Here is a 16,755-nt window from a genome sequence, read left to right as displayed (position 1 = left end):
CTCACTATGTTCTTGAACTGCTAGGCCCGAGCGATCCTCCTGCCTCAGCCTCCCAAACTGCTTGGATCACGGGTATGAGCTACCACCCCGGCCAGAACTTGATTGATTTTAATCAAGAACTCTGAAATCTTTGTGGCTGGATTGTAGAGCTAATCACAGTCAACCTGAATGTGCAGCTGTTAGAGGAACTAGGTAAAGAGGAAGAATATTTGGTAGAAAATATTCATCAAGGAATCACACTTCTAACAAGACTCTGCTTCAAAGATGAAATTAAAATTCACTCAAGAGTGATAAATTGGCCCTTCAAATCTTAAACAGTTGTAAGAAAGCAATGACCAACACTTCCGATTAACCATTTCACATTTCACAATCCTCACCCTTCCTTGTGTCTAGTCTGCTTCCAATTTACTTCTGATGGAAGTACCTTCATTCCCATGTGTCCTGAATGTGAAAGATCCAGAGAACACCTGGGGTCCATGAAAGGAATGTTTTGGGATCAGACCACCTGAGTTTCAATGTAGTCCTGTATCCCCGCCTGTGCCATCCTAAGTAACATTGCTCACCTCCCCAGTGTCACTTTGCTCATTTCTAAATTGGAGATATTAATAATATCTTGTGGTTGAGTGCAGTGGCTCATGCTTGTAATCCCAGCACTTTGGGAGGTTGAGGTGGAAGGACTGCTTGAGCCCAGGAGTTTGAGATAAGCCTGAGCAACACAGTGAAACCTCATCTCTACTTAAAAAAATAATAATAATAATAGGCCACGTGCAGTGACTCATGCCTGTAATCCCAGTACTTTGGGAGGCTGAGGTGAGCGGATCACCTGCGGTCAGGAGTTCGAGACGAGCCCGGCCAACATGGTGAAACCCCATCTCTACTAAAAATACAAAAATTCGCCAGGCGTGGTGGCACATGTCTATAGTCTCAGCTACTCAGTAGGCTGAGGCAGGAGAATCTGGGAGGCGGAGGTTGCCGTGAGCCTAGATCGTGCCATTGCACTCCAGCCTGGGCGACAGAGCAAAACTCTGTCTCAAAATAATAATAAAAATAATAATAATAATAATAATAATAATAATAACCAGCATGGTAGTGCATGCCTGTAGTCCCAGCTACTCCAGAGGCTGAGGTGGGAGGATCGCTTAAGCCTGTGAGGTAGAGGCTGCAGTGAGTTGTGATCCTGCTGCTGCACTCCAGCCTGGGCAGCAGAGAGAGACCCTGTCTCAGAAGTAATAATAATAAAACTAAATTAAAAATAATGTCTTACAGGGCAGTTGTGAGGATTAAATTAAATAAGATGTATAAAACACACTTCCTGGCATAGGGTAGGCACTCAATAAATAGAAGCTGCTATTACAGGAGTAGAATGGCTCATCCTCTTTCAGATGGTGAAGAAATTATACAACATTATATAAAATACCTACAACATAGCGTATCCTCAACTGGAGGCAGCTATTCTTTTCTTTTCTTTTCTTTCCCAGGAGTCCCACAACTAGAATGTTATTTTCTTTTTCCCAAAACAGGCAGCAATCTGCAGGCACGACTCTGCTTGGTAGGGTTTGCATTCTTGATGTTGCACTTGCTCTAGACTAAGAATTCCAGGAAACTGTTGGAAATTGGTCATGATTGTCCAAGTGGGATGTGGTACCAACAAATAGACTGTGTCATAGAGATGTGGGCACTCAATGCATTATCGACTTACCAAAATAGTGTTATCCAGAAAAGATCTTTCAATAGCACAAAAAGGCCTATGCTTCTGTCTGGTCAGTTTTCTGCTTTAACTAGAGACATCAAAACCCTGGATATCAACTACAGATATGACTCAGATTCAAGGGTAAATAGATAGAGGAGGAGATCTTCCAGAACAAATTTCCTGATTGCAGTGCACTTCAAGATGCTATGGCTGATTCTTTCATCCTCAAAGTGAAGTCATTCCTGGAACTAAGTCTACTCTCCTTCCAGACTTATGTAACATATTCTGGGTGCCAACAGCCTCACAAATTGACTTCATTTCTCTTATCAGATTTATAGAATAACTGAGTGGATGGTTTGGCCTCTCTCTGATAAGAAGTCAGACATTACAGTGGTGAAAAGAGAAAAATAACTTGATGTATGTGGATATGATAAAGGGTAAATAACTCATCCACAAGAGAATCTGATCCTGAAACTAGCATCACAGTGAAATGGCTGGCCCAACGCTGCTTTCTTTACTTTAATCATACATGACAGTGACAGCTGGGTGATCACTCTACATGCTAATAGCCAGGCATATTCTCTATTCATTTCCAAAGAAATTTGTTCTATGAACAAGCCCCCAGGCACTTTGGAATGGTGGCAAGTAGATGTGGATTCTTTGTTCTCTGAGTTTGCTGCTTCCCGGATGTAAGCTGTTGTCAAAATCCACTGAGGTTCTGATGAAAAACTGCTCATAATGATTACACTGTAGTACTAATAGCAGCCAAGAGCTGACCATGCTTTTCCTAAGAGTTCCAAGGGCTTTTATTTGCATCCTTTCATTAACACGGCTGGATTTTTCATTTACAAAACGTTTCTCAAGAGAATAACACAACAACAATAACAATAGCAGCTACCAATTATTGAAGGACTCGATGCCAGGCACTAGGCTAGGAACCCAGCATAGATTATTTATGCAACAGCCCTACTGGGTTGGTATCATTAGTCACATCTCATTCACAGGGAAACAGACGCTCAGAGAAATGACAGTGTTTGCTCAGTGTCACATCTCCAGCAGTGGTACCGCTAGGATCGAACCCAGGTTTCACTGAATTATGCCACACTGACACTCAGGATGCCTGCCGAGGGTGCATGGCACAGTTGATATATGGATAGGTTTTGGTAAGTCTCCGGGCTGGGGAATAGTTTAGAGAGTGCTTTTTGAGTTTTGAGCCTGGTTATATCTTCTCCTCCACTGTGAGAAAACAGAATTCATTAATTTTTTCCACATGTTCTGCCTTTTCCTTTCAAATAACATTTCTAAGAGCTCATTTCAACACCCCCTCTCGCAAAAAGTCTCCTTTGATTAGTTCCACTATTTTACCTTACTTCCTCCCTGACTTTCTAATATGGCATTTAAATAAATTCTCCACTGAAAGTGAAATTGAGGGTAACGTCCACATTTCTTTTATTTATCCCTGAAGTTAGGGCAACTTGAGTGAGTCAATGCATCCTTACAAAAAGGAGATATTATTTATTTTTTGCCTAGTTGATTTCCAATTCAGACATTTCAATTAGATTTATTTTAAATGCTACTATTCTTTTTCACTTAAAATTGATTAGTTCTGTTGGGTATTATTTTTCACTTGCTGACAGGTTATTTTGTAACTGATCTCTTCTTCTTTAAAGTACATTGTTTCTCTCTTCTGAATAGATTTTTAAGATCCTCAAGGCAGGCGACGTGCTTTCTCATCCCCCACAATACCACCAGCACAGTGCTTTGCAAACAGCAGATACTCAATTATTTGTAGTTGTTAACCATCTAACTTGCCAACGTATGGTTTTGATGTCATTTAAATAGAGAATGGGCTTGAGGTCGAACCATGAACTAAATACCTTGTCTAGGCAAGAGCTTTTCTAGCTTAGTATTATGGAATTCTAGCTTAGTATTATGGAAAGATTACAAAGTCCAAAAAGTGAAATGATTTCGTGAACTAATATGCTTTATTGAGAAACATCTACGAAGGGCATCTTCATTAACTCTACGTTTAAATTCCTGTAGAGGGCGCCGCAGAGGGTGGGATGTGGGGGCACCACATTAGCAGTCCAGACCAAACTCTAGGGATGATACCACAGTGACAAATGGCACACGTGGAGTTCGCAGCCACAGCTACCCTCACGGAGCCTCAACAGACAGAAGAGGGAAGTCCGCCCCACTCAGCCTCCAGCTCCATATTTTCCAGTTACAAATGTCCTTAGCTAAGACAGCTACAAATGTCAGATTCACAGCCACCATATATCCAAACTATAACTCTATCTGAAGCTTTCAAACTGAGATTTACAGGACAGAAAATCAGAAAAAGGCATGACACAGACACACAAATGTGAGTGAGTACGGGAGGCAGAGCGCTGGAGACCTTGCAACTGTGTAGGAGGGAGGAGGGAGACACTCAGGTGCTTTTCCAAATCTGACCCTCAGTGCCCAAGAGCATCATCTGAACAGTGTGCTTAGCCTCTCTACCCCCATCCCACTCCCCTGCCATGAACACGACGCTCTTCATAACGAAGTGGGAAAATTGGTCAATCTGACCAACCTCTTAGAGTTGGAGAGGAATCTGATCATTGGCAAGGAGGAAAAGGCCGGGCTGGCCTCCCATACCTCGTAATATTTGCCATCGGAGTAGCAGCCGCAGCTGTGGGGCAGGATGCAGCTCTTGCCATTGAGGACGTAGCCAGCGTCGCACTGACAGCCCTCCACGCAGTAGTGGCTGCAGTCACTCTTCAGGCGGATGGCGGCGCAGCGGGGCTGGCAGACACTCACGCAGCTCTCGTAATGGCTGTTTGGAGGGCAGGTGACAGCTGGAACAAGAGAGACAAGTCAAGACTCGCACGATCACAAGGCACCGAGGAGGGTTTTCTCACGGCCGTTGCTCACCTACTCAGGGAGATGAAAGGCACGGGGAGAGGCAGGAGCCAGGAGGTCTGCCGCCTTTCTTCATTACTGCCCTCTTTGCTCACAGAAAGCCTGGGTCTGATTCGTTCCTGCTTAAATAAAGGGCCAACATGCAGATGGAGGTGGCTGGAGCTTCTCACATCATGGTCGTCCTCTCCTCAGCCTGGACATTGAGATCTTCTATTGCCTGCCACCTAAATCCACCCCCCATCTGAATCTCCAGTTAGACATGTCACCTGATAACCTCTCAGGGCACACATACTCCTCCTGCCTCTAGGTCTTCATTCACATTGATCTTTCTTATTCATGCCCTTCTTCATCCTCTCAGCCTATCCAAATTCCTAGTTCTTCAAGTGCCAGTGGGAGTCCCACCTCACCCATATAGTTCTCCCTCTTAGACCAATGTCAGCTCCTCTACAGCCCAGAGCTTCTACAGAACGTTTTTCTAAGTCAGCAGTTTATCATCAGTAGATGCCTCAGCCCCATGATCTCTGAGAAAGCAAATGTACACTCTGTGTGTGTGTGTGTGTGTGTGTTTGTGTGCATGAGTACACATGCTGGCATGCACGTGTGTGTGCATGTGCACATGTCTGTGCAAACTGACTCACATCAATTATGTTCTACCATTTTTCAAATGCATCTAGATGCTTCTATAGAAGGCAGGTAGGGTCCTGGTGAAGGGTGTGGGCTCTGGAACCAGCTATAAGAGACCCATAGCGTCACTCGGGCTCTCTGAGCTTCAGCTTTCTTATCTATAAATATAGATATCAATAGCATTCACTTCATGGCTGGTTGCAAAGGATTAAGTGAGTCTGTGTGCTCAGAACAGCGGTTGGCACATAAGTGTTCAGTAAGTATTAGTCAATCATTAAAGATAGGTTTGCTTAAAAAGTTTCATAGAAGCTATTATCTCAATCAATGTACACTAAAAGCACAACTACCATTATGTGGGAACTTCTACCCTATACCGTATACAGTATCTATATGGGGGGTTATTTCATTTTTTAAATTATATAGTGGTAACATCTACTTTTAGAGTACACAGTTCTATGAATTTTAACACATGTATTGATTCATATAACCACTCTCACAATATACCATGTTTTTAAAAAACATTTGTAGTTTAATACATAATACTTGCATAGTGTAGAAAATCCAAACCATACAAGAAAAAGCGTGATGAAATGGCAACCTCTGATAGCAAACTATAGTCAATTTTTCCAGAAGTGTTCTACGCATATACAAGCACCCATTTTTTTGTGTGTGTATGCACACAAGCATACGTGTATGCCCTGCCCATTATTTTTTGCATAAATGGGAGCATGATATATACACATTTCTGCTCATTGTTTTCTTTATGACAATATTCATTCCATTTAGCCTCAAAATATTGCTTCTGCGCTGCTGCATGCTGCATGTACTTTATGTATTTATGCTGATGCTGCAGTGAACATCCCTGTATGTATATCTTTGCTCTCATGAGTAAGGGCATCTGTGGAATAAATTACTGAAAGTGGAGTTACTGGGTCAAATGGTATGAATGCCACTAAGTTGCCTCTAAAGAGGCTGTGCCAATTTGTCTTCCTACCTGTGCTATTGGAGGAGGTTTGTTTTCCCACTCTCCTTGATTGTCTATCACCAAACTGTCTGATCCTTGGAAACAAGGTTAAAATGCTATATGTGCTATCTCCTTATTTAGTTTGCATTTCTTTGTGAGGTCGATCCTCTTGTTTTCATTTGTTTATAATCCATTCGTATGTCTTTTTTTGTTAACTGCCTTTTCATATCCTTTTCACATTTCATGTTGGTGAAATTTTTATTATTAAATTATAAAAGTTCTTTAAAAATTAAAATAGGCCTGGCCGGGCACAGTGGCTCATGCCTGTAATCCCAGCACTTTGGGAGGCCGAGGCAGGTGGATCACGAGGTCAAGAGATCGAGACCATCCTGGCCAACATGGTGAAACCCTGTCTCTACTAAAAACACAAAAATTAGCCAGGCATGGTGGCACGTGCCTTTAGTCCCAGCTGCTTGGCAGGCTGAGGCAGGAGAATTGCTTGAACCCAGGAGATGGAGGTTGCAGTGAGCTGAGATCGTGCCACTGCACTCCAGCCTGGTGACAGAGCGAGACTCCATCTCAAAAACAAACAAACAAAAAAATTAAAATAGGCCTTTGTGGTATGTCATATGTGTTACAAAATATTTATCATTTGTCTTTCGACTTTGTATTCATTTTTAAATAATTTTTCAACTTTTTTTGAAGTTGTTTGTTATCTCTTTGCCATGTAAAGATGTAAAATTTTTAATGTAACAAAATTTGTCAAGTTTCCCTTTTAGCCTTGGATAATTTGTTCTGAAATGTTCTCTCTACTGCAAGATTATCAAGAACACTCGTTTGTTTTCTTCTAGTATTTTTGTGATTTAATTTTTTTCTGTTTAATCTTTGTTCTGCCCGGATTTTATTTTGGAGTAAGAAATGAAGGAAGGATTTAGCTTTTCCCAGCTAGTTTGCCCTTTGACCTTTTACTACTTACTGAATAACAAATATGTTTTCCCAGCAATTTGAAATGCCGGCTTTACCATATGCTAATTTCTCTTTAGTGTTTGGGCCTGTTTCTGAACTTTCTCTTCTTTCTGTTGGTTGGTCTTTCTGTTCATGTGCCAGTATTCACTTGTTTTATTTTTATTATTTATTTGTTTAACTTATTCATATGCCAGTGTTAACAGTGACTGAAGGTCTGCAATACATTGTAATATTTGCGAAGAGGTATTACCAATTTAGAGATGTTTGTTCTTTAAGTATTTCAAATGGGCCTATTTCTCCAACTAGATGATAAACACCACGTTTCACACTCTGATTCTTCCATGCCACCCAAAACAGTGCTGAGAACATGACAGATGGCTAAGAAACACCTGATTCTTGGAAAACAAACTTTCAGATTCCTAGAACTGATCCGCTGCTTCTCTCTCCCCACCAAATGATGTACTGAGAGCTGTGGCGTGATGACCTGGGCTCTGCAGCTGGATTTGTACCGTGGTCAAGAATCTGTCTCTTGCCATACCCAGCATCTGTGCCTTGGTAGACAGGATGAATGGAGCCCCTAAAAAGCAATTCAGCTCAACAGAATGGACAGGGGCTTTGGAATCAGACCAACCTGGATTTGAGGCCTCGCTCTGCCATTAAGCAGTGTCACTATGGACAGGTTACTTACTCTCTCTAAACCTCTGTTTTCTCATCTGTAAAATTGGGATCATATCTCCCTCATCAAGTAGTTATCAAAATAAAATGAGATATAATTCGTGAAGCTCCTCATATAGTGCCTGGTACTTCGATAATAACTTCTGCAATTCATAGTAGTAATAGTTGTAGTCATAGAAGGATTTTTTAAAACAATTATTCAACAGGAATTTATTAGATGTATGGAGAAATATGCAAGACAAATCCTAATTACCAGACTTTGGACCCAGCACTCTGAAGTAGCAGCAGCTGCCTCCAATAAAAGGGAAAATGACAATGACAACCAACTTTGACTGGCCACACGTTAGGCACTAGTTGACCAGGCTCAGAAAGGCAGCATTGCACAGAAGGGCGAGCACTGTCTCAGGAACCACTTTCCAACTTACCCAGGCCACCTTCCTGGGGAAAGTGACTTCATTTCTCTGAGCTTCAGTTTCTTCCTCTAGAAAATGGGACTATGAGTAGTACCTACCTGGCAGGGTTGCCATAAGAAGTAAATGCATGAGTCCCCAGATCCCACTTAGAACCTGGCACATGGTGAGAGCTAAGGAACTGTCATTTATTCCTTTTTTATTTCCTTCTCTTTCTCCTCTCACCATCTAATACCATCTAATTACAGTCCCCCATTAAGGGACTGAAAGAATGATAGACTCAGTTCAATGAATTTTAAGGAGAGGCTAGTAATTAAGACAATTTAACTTCCCTTCTCCCTGTAAGCCTATTTGTTCAACTTAGGTTACAAGATTTTCCAACGATTTTACAAATAAGGTAATTGAGTAATAAATTATTCCATTGATAGGAACAGTCAGATCATTGAAAAACACCAGCGTTCTACCTTGTTACCAATAAAGCACAAATTTGATGGGCAGTTCTAGGTTAACCCCTTTGCTCCTAAAGCACCGTTTCTCCTATCAAGCGAATGCTAGATTGGATTAATTTTTGGTAGAATGAGAGGTGGAGAGAGATGGGGCCTGCCCTCACATGATGTGGAGTCACATCGGATACAGTTACAAACAACCCTATTCTCAGGTCAAATGGCTGAGTTAGGACTCAGTCTCCTGAAGCTTTTCTCTGCTTCTGAGATTCAAAATGTAAAAGGAAGCTGCCTCCAACCACACCCTCTCCCCCAGCCTGACCCCCATACCGTCTTTAAAACACATATTTTTTCTCCTATTTTAGTTTTTCTTTTTGCCATTAATTACCACCATCTCCTCAGGTGCTCTAACTTTTGGATCTTTGCCCCTATCCTGAAATGCCAAGGTAGGGAAGGTCTAAGTCTCCTCGTGATGGGAACGATTCTAAGTTACCTGCTGGCCCTGGCTTATTGTCCTGGAACGTGCTGGTGGGAAGCTGGTAGAAGGCAAGGGATAGGACCTGAGACTGAGGATGAGGCAGGGCAGACTCGGCTCTGGGTGCCATGAGTAGAGCTCCCATTACTAGTGAGCCAGGGTAGAGAGGAGGCAACCAATGTTTGGACAGAAATTTGGGAGGGGAGAGGAAAGGGTTGCTGGTAGAAGGGAGAGAAAGACAAGAAAAATCACCTTCTTACTCTTTATCCCTAGCCAAGCTTTGTAGTGGGGGCCCTTCTTCCTTGGGGGTAAGGTTATGAGGCCTTGCTGACTCAATTTCTTTTCCTTCCCATGAGTGACAAAAATTAAGACCCATCAATTGAGGTGAGAGTTCCTGGCATTAGCCCCCTGTGTGCATTTCCCTGTTTGTTGCAGTTGGAAGCATTGGTTTTTGGCATGCCTGTCCCCACCCCAGCCACCCTGAGAGCAGTACACCCAGCATGGTGTGGCTGCAGGTGAAGAGGGAAGTCTCCATAACATGTCTCAAGGGGAAACAGGAGAGCTTTCCCTTCCAAAACAGCTTCCCCCATTCTGTACCATGTTTAGGCCTTTGGGTCCAAAGCTTGGTTTTCTGATTTAGAGGAAGACAACCTCTCTGGTCCTACTGGAATGACCCCAATGAATCCAGAGTAGCTCTGGGGATTTATCCAGACCCAAGCTTTTTTATAGGCATATTTATTTTATTGAAGTCATCAGAGGCCAGTTTGTCTGGACTGTCATCCCTACTGGCACCATTTCCCACCCTGCCTGGCCTCACCCACTCAGGGACTGAGCCTGGATGAAATGGGATTGGCATCTGTTCCCCGCCTTCATCTTCCTCCCACCCTTCCCTTACAATCTACATGAATCCAGTTGTGTGGAATGTAAACTGTGTGAGTGTTAAACCACAATGCTGTTTCTGGTTTTTCATCTAAATCTCCCTTTCCAGATGAAAATGGGAGTTGATTCTCTGGGGACCCTGCTGTATCACTTAGTTAGAGCTCTATGCATTCAGGGTCAATTTGTACTTTTAAAAGAGCTACAGACCTTCTAAAAGGAATATGCTTTTTAAAGAAATATGCTATTGTTAATGAGATTGAGACAGGAAAATAGATCAAAGCACGTTAGCTAAAGACCAACAGTGTTCCCCCCCACCCCAAGTTTTTCCTACTCTTATGTGCTAAATGCAGGTAAATTATCCCAGTACATAGTCCAGCAGTACAGTGTATGGGTTGGGAGCCTGCGCTTTGGGTTAGAAGCTCAAGTCCTGACTTTGCCACTCAGATTATATGACCTTAGGCAGTTACTTCATTCCTCTGAGTCTCAGTTGCTCCTTGACTAATTGGGTCATTGAGAAGAATAAATGAGGTATATTGATAAAATGTTTAGCATGGGGTCTTGGCTCAGAGCAAGCCATTAATATAACAATACCGCTTAGCATGCACAGAGTGTGCCTGGCTTTCAATTACCTAATGGGATCCCCTTGATGTTTCTGAGGCATAAACAGTAAAGGCAGCATTACCACTGCTTTATGGAAGGGGAAACTGAGAACCAGGGAGGAAAAGTGAATTGCCCCAAGGTCACACAGATCCTTAAAGACAGAGTAAAGGCTAGAATCCAGGGGCTCTAGTTCCTTCTCTAATGTACTCTTAATATTCTGCTCTGTTTCATAAACACAAAGACTGAAACATGACACATATGAATCAAATAGAATAATATGCTTAGACAAAGCATGCGGATTATTCACACGAGGATGGGCCCATGAGGTGCTAGAACTTAGTAACTAATCTTTCTTTCATTAATCTCTTGTTAGCATTCTATTGTGAACTTTGTGCGTCCAAGTGCCATGTGTGATACTCTGTGATTTATATGCATGATCTTATTTCATCCTCAGGGTAACCCATGAAATAAGTGATATTAACTCCATTTTACCAATAAGGACATGGAGGCTCCAGGAGGTTACATGTCATGCTTCATTCAGATAACAAACTCAGTTCCAAAGTGCGTATCCTTAAATTGCTACTGAATTTGCTCTGACTTCTAGGGAGTTGGAAGACTGGCCTTCCCAGAGCAATCAAGAAAGAGGAGAAGCTACAAGGAGGGACAATGAGAAGGACTCACTGCAGGACGTGTAATTCCTCCAGCCAGTCACCGTAATCCCCTGAGTCTGGCAGGTGCTGGCATAGTTCTGCAGCCAGCTGCAGGCGGTCTGCACCGCGCCCCCATCGATGCAAGAGTCAAACAGGCAGTTCTTATAGAAGAAGGTGGGGTTAACTTTGCCGTGACACTTGGAGAAGGCAGCGTTCTGGTTGGGGATCAGGCTGCACAGCTGCTGCACTTTGGAGAAACCTTCCACCTTGGCACAGGACGGACAGCGGTCCCCACAGCCCACCTGGCAGAAGGTGTCCCTCTTCACCCAGCTCTGCCCAAACTCATTGACGCTCGATGCAAGCAGACCCATGGGCATCTCCAGGTCGTCGTCAGGGTTGCCGTTGTAGCGGCCACACAGACCATAGGTGCTGTTCTGCATGCTCCGAGGGACTGTGATGGACAGGAAGGTCTTCCAGTCATATACAACCTTCAGGCCAAAATCAGTTTCCACCACCACGTGGAAGCCAAAGGAAAAGATATTTATCTTCCCTTGCCCCAGCTTCAGGGGCAGATAGAGCCGTTCACTGTTGACCTGTAAGAGGAGAGATGAGGTGGAGAAACACAGTTGGCCCAGAGATTTCCCAGCTCTTCTCCTAACGATGAGTCTCTTGAAAGACAAGTCCCAGAGGGAAGTTTGAGCAGGTTGAATGTAGTCTTTGCATGTACTGTTGTTTATGTCAGTCAACTATTATTATTAGGATTTGAACAGACACAAATGACTATCCTTGGTACACTAATATACCTATTTATTTCAGTGCCTTCTGTTTACATAGCATTATTTCCCCCAGGAGTTCAAATTGTTTTCTCCAAGGTAATGTAAAGGTAATAAGAATTCAATTAAAGTTTAGACTGAAATACCAAAACATAGAACTCTTGTGTTTCTATTTCTAGCTCTACCGTGGAATTTATTTTAGGCAAGCCCCAGTGTATTAATTCCTTCGAGATTTCTTTTTTCTTGAAGGATGGCTTCACTTTGCTGTTCCCTCTGTCTGAAATGCCACTCTCCACCCGTCGACATCCCTCTCATCCTCCAGACTCTGCTCCAATGTCACCTCTTCTGTAAGGCAAGATTTTCTGAGCCCATGGTCAGAATTAATCACTCCCTTGTCTGGGTAACCAGGGCAGGTTATTTATACTTCTCTTGTATTCCTCTCTACCGCTGGCCAGGATCAAGCCTGCATACACTGTATTGCAGCACACATCACAATCTGCCTTATGTTATGGCTGGGTGTACACTCTTCCATCTCACCTACAAGATTATGGGCAATTTGAGGGCAGGAACCACATTTTATTGATCTTTATGCCCACCTTCCCCTCATTACCCCCCAGGCACCTAGCACAATGTCTCCCACGGAGGGGGCACTTGACATATGTTTCCTCCCACATATTTTTAAATTCGGACAAGACGGAAATCCCTTAACAGTAAACTCCAGGACTGCACTGCCCTTGAACTATTTTGATTCAGAGGAGCCAAATCCTATAGCCTGTGGCCGGGTTAGTGCATGATGGAAGATAGAGACAGCCAGCTTGCTCACTGGAGCAAGGGCTCACAGGGGAGGTGGTTTGCCTTGTGGGAGAAGCAGGTGTTTTAAGATTGCTCTCTGACCAGAAATCCCTTCCCCCAACCTCCTTCCTCTCTCTCTTAGCTGACAACCCTTTCCACACCACTGCGCCTCCCTTGGTTCAGACTCTTACCACCTTTCCCCTTGACTGTAGTGTACTCTCCTAACTTGTCCCCCTGGCCCCAGGATTGCCCCACCATTCAGTCACTACCGCCACGCCAATAATCTTAATGCAATTGAAAGCAGTTAATCCAATACTTAAAGCCCTCTCCAGGGCTTGAGTAAAGTGTCTGATATGCTTAGCACATCACCCTGGGCTCTCCTGGAGCTGGCCCTGCCTCTCAGATCCACCTCATTGGCTTCCTGCACACCAGCAACACCCAACAGTTTGCAGTTCCCTAAATGAACCAAGCTGTGACATTCCACCCTGCCATTTCCTGTGTTGTGAGTGTGAAGGATGCTTTCCATGCTCCACCCAGGGCCCCCAACCCCAGGCCCTGTGTCTATGGGCTAATGATAACTCACAGCTGGCCTTGGCCCCATGGGAACCACTTTGCCCAGAAGATTCTGACCCCCTAACCCAAGGGTAGCTCTTGGCCAATGACTGGCTGACACTGGGAGTCAAGTGCCAGGGCTCCCAGTAGCCCAGGCTAAAGCTGGTCTGCAGCTTGGACCACAGCCCTGCTGAGCTCTCTTGCCCTGGTGCTATCCTCACTTTCCCAGGTTCTAGGGAACCTGACCTAAGACAACAGGGATGCCCTTGACCCCACCTTTTTCCTGGGGCAATGTTCACCCTTCAAAACTATCTGTTCTTCTGTGAGTATTCGTTGAGGCAGAATTCATACATTCATCCAGTAGACATTGATTTGGCACCACTGAGTGCCAGGCACTGTGCTAAAGGCTGGAATAAAGCACATATGGCCTTTCCCTAGGAGCTCACAGGCATGTGGCAGAGGCAAGTACACAGACAGGTAACAATATCATGTGATAAAAGCAATGATAGAGGTAAACAGATGCACAGGCACCAGCCTCAGCCTGGGCACAAGATCAGGGTTGCCTGCAGAAGACAATGCCCACACCTGGTCTCAAAGGAGGAGGAGGGGTTGGCCAGTCAAGGAGGAGTGGGAGTGAAGACAAGGGAATTCCAAGTAAAGGGCTCAGCCCCAGCAAAGCCCCAGGTAGATAAGGGAAAAATGTCCTGATAAATATGAATAATTACAGCAATTTAGTGCTGCTGGGGCATAGAGTGTGGCTTGGGAGTGGTGGGAGATGAAAATGGACAGGTGGGGAGGTCCTGGATCATGAAGGGCCTTGTATCCAATACACACATGGCAAAAAGGCCCATGAGATAAAGCCTGCAAAACACCCATTCGTTTTGTACAACAAAAACATCAGCAATCTCACTAAGAAAATTTAAGTAGGAAGATGAGGCCAGAATTTGGATTGCAGAAGCAAATAGCAAATAAAGTAACAAACAGGAGATTCAGAAGCAGAGATGATGCTCTTAAGGAGTCTGACCAGAAAGGGAAGGAGAGAGATTGGATTGAAGCTAGTGGGGAATTGGGGGCAAGGCTTGTTTGAGAATGACCATGTTTATGAGTTGAGGAGAAGGACCCTGTAGAAAGACACAGAAGGGAGAGGAGATGACAGAGGGCCAAGATCCCAGGGAAGGCAACAAAGAGGTGGCACAGGGAGAGCAGCCACGGGAGGAGAAGAGATGCCTCATTCTCGGCACCTGGAAGGGAGGAGGTGGAGAGGATGCAGTGACAGTCATTTAAGTGACAGGGTGCATGGAGAGTGAGAGGAGGAGCAAGATCAGGCCATGGAGACTCTGATCTGTCCTGAAAGCTCACAGCAAATAAAGTAAAAGCCTTGCACTCAGAGGCCAATCGGTGCCAGCTGGCTTTTCTTCCTAAGTTACCTTGCATTCTATATTCCTGGCTACCTGATGTCACTCAGGAGGCAATGCCTTGGGGAGGCAATATAATTGGATGAAGCTAAAAGGCTTGCAAATTCTGCCATTGCCAAGGAGAGCCCTGAGAAAGGAACACCTTCGACTCAGACAGGCTCGGCTTCTCTGTGTCTCAGAAACCCCACGCAGGCTGCCTCCACCCTGGCACCACTGCCCTGCCTCTCTCTCTGTGAGTGAGAAATGGAGGGAAAGAGGGAGTTCAGAGGCAGGAGGTCAGAGGAAAAGAGAGAGGCTAGAATGGCAACAGGCTTGATGGATGGAGGAGGAAGTCGCAGAAGATGATGAGAAGGTGTGGGAGGAGTGGGGGGAAGTGTATTTCAAATATTTAGGTATTGGAAATAAGACCACATATTAGAGTTTTTGGAGAGAGTTTTCCTTTAAACAACAGACCTTGACCTAGTTCTCCAGCAAGGTCTTCTGCAGCAAAGTCTCCTTGCATCCCTCACTTTACTACCCACCCTCAGTCTTCACCAATATTTCCTTTCCCTAGACACCCTCACCTCATTCCTGGCCTGGCAAGTGTAATCCTCCAGGCCTCAGCTCTGGGTCTCCTCTTCCAGGAAGCTCTCCCTAAGGTTCTCCTGGCTGATTTAGGTAACCCCTCCTCTGTGCTCTCAGGCCCTCCATGAGCAACATTTTTGCAGCACTTCATGTTACATGGACATTAACTGCTAATGTCTGTCTCTTGCACTAGACTCTAAGCTCTCTTAGGACAGAGGCCATGTTTGATTCATTTCTCTACCCCGAGGGCTTGGTAGAGAATAGGCATCAATACAAGCTCATGATACTAAACCAAGCCAGAGTGATGCTCAAAACCCCACTCTTCTCTGATGGCCACCTGACTGGCAATAAGTGATAAAGACACAGGCTATTAGAGCCCTGAAAACCTCCCTGTTGGCCTGAACCATGTCAGAGTTGGCTGCGATGAAGCCTGAGGGTGGGGGCAGGAGCGAGGCAGTCTCTGTTGAGCTCTGGGTGTGGATGGCTGAGATGGGCTATGGCGGTGCCCCCAGGAGTGGCTCACCTTCTGCAGCTCACCCCCCACCCTGTCTGGTCTATAGATAGCACATTTATTTCTAGCTTCTCTTGGCTTAGTGGATTTTCCCATGTCCTGTGGTGCTGCTCAATGCAGGAAAAGGTCAGAGTCATAGAAGGACCCTGTGTCCCAAGGAAGCACTTTCTTATCACCCTCCATTTCTGAGGGCTCCAGCAGTGACCCACACTTTGGGCTGTGTTTTATCCAGCACTTCATTTCACACTGTCACCCTGATGGTCATTATTCTTCAGGCTCAGGGAGAGATGGTGACTAACAATAACATCATGGGAAAACAAATGCAAATCATTGAATAAGCAGATCCTGCAATGCATTTTAATAATCCGAAGTAACTGTTAAATCTAGCCTCCACGTCTCAGAAGAAAAGAACCCTCGATGCGCTCTGAACTTGGTCTTCTTGTCAAGAGTTTGAAAGCTGTATACTCTGTTTCCAACTTGTGCACTTAGGACATCTCAGTGACTTAGAAAGAAGTGCCCTAGCAAGGAGTCCCCCCACCTCTTTAATCCATTTCTCTTTGATGCTCATTGTCTCCAATGACCCCCTATTGTGGGTTACACTGTGTCCCCCCAAAAGAAATGTTGAGGCCTTAACCCCCAGTACCTTTGAATGCACTTACTTGGAAATAGGGGCTTTGTAGATGTAATCGAGTTAAGATGAGATCACACTGGATTAGGTGGGGCTAACTCCAATGAACGGTGTCCTTAAAAGGAGAAGGAGATTTGGACACAGAGAAAACAGGAGACACAGAGGGAAAGAGGCCATGTAAAGGCAGAGGCAGGACTGGAGTTTACGCTGCCACAAGGTGAGGAACATTGAGAATTGCCC

At 44.5% G+C, this 16,755-nt stretch overlaps 1 protein-coding gene across 15 annotated transcripts in view; it reads right to left on the bottom strand.

Moving 5' to 3' along the window:
- The window catches only part of LOC100459434 (tubulin-specific chaperone cofactor E-like protein), a 161,081-nt gene that overhangs the window by 26,871 nt on the left and 117,455 nt on the right, over positions 1-16,755 (bottom strand). For all 15 annotated transcript variants that reach the window (XM_063711482.1, XM_063711481.1, XM_054525268.1 and 12 more), the window contains 2 exons: positions 11,312-11,873; positions 4,331-4,530 (listed from right to left, as the gene is read on the bottom strand). In XM_063711482.1, coding sequence (XP_063567552.1) covers positions 4,331-4,530; positions 11,312-11,873 — 762 coding nt within the window. The remainder of the gene's footprint in view (positions 1-4,330; positions 4,531-11,311; positions 11,874-16,755) is intronic.

This window comes from Pongo abelii, chromosome 9, assembly GCF_028885655.2.
Source record: "Pongo abelii isolate AG06213 chromosome 9, NHGRI_mPonAbe1-v2.0_pri, whole genome shotgun sequence".
Taxonomy (NCBI): Eukaryota; Metazoa; Chordata; class Mammalia; order Primates; family Hominidae; genus Pongo; species Pongo abelii.
The sequence above is the reverse complement of the archived record's forward strand: the minus strand, read 5'-3'. Positions and strand labels throughout refer to the sequence as shown.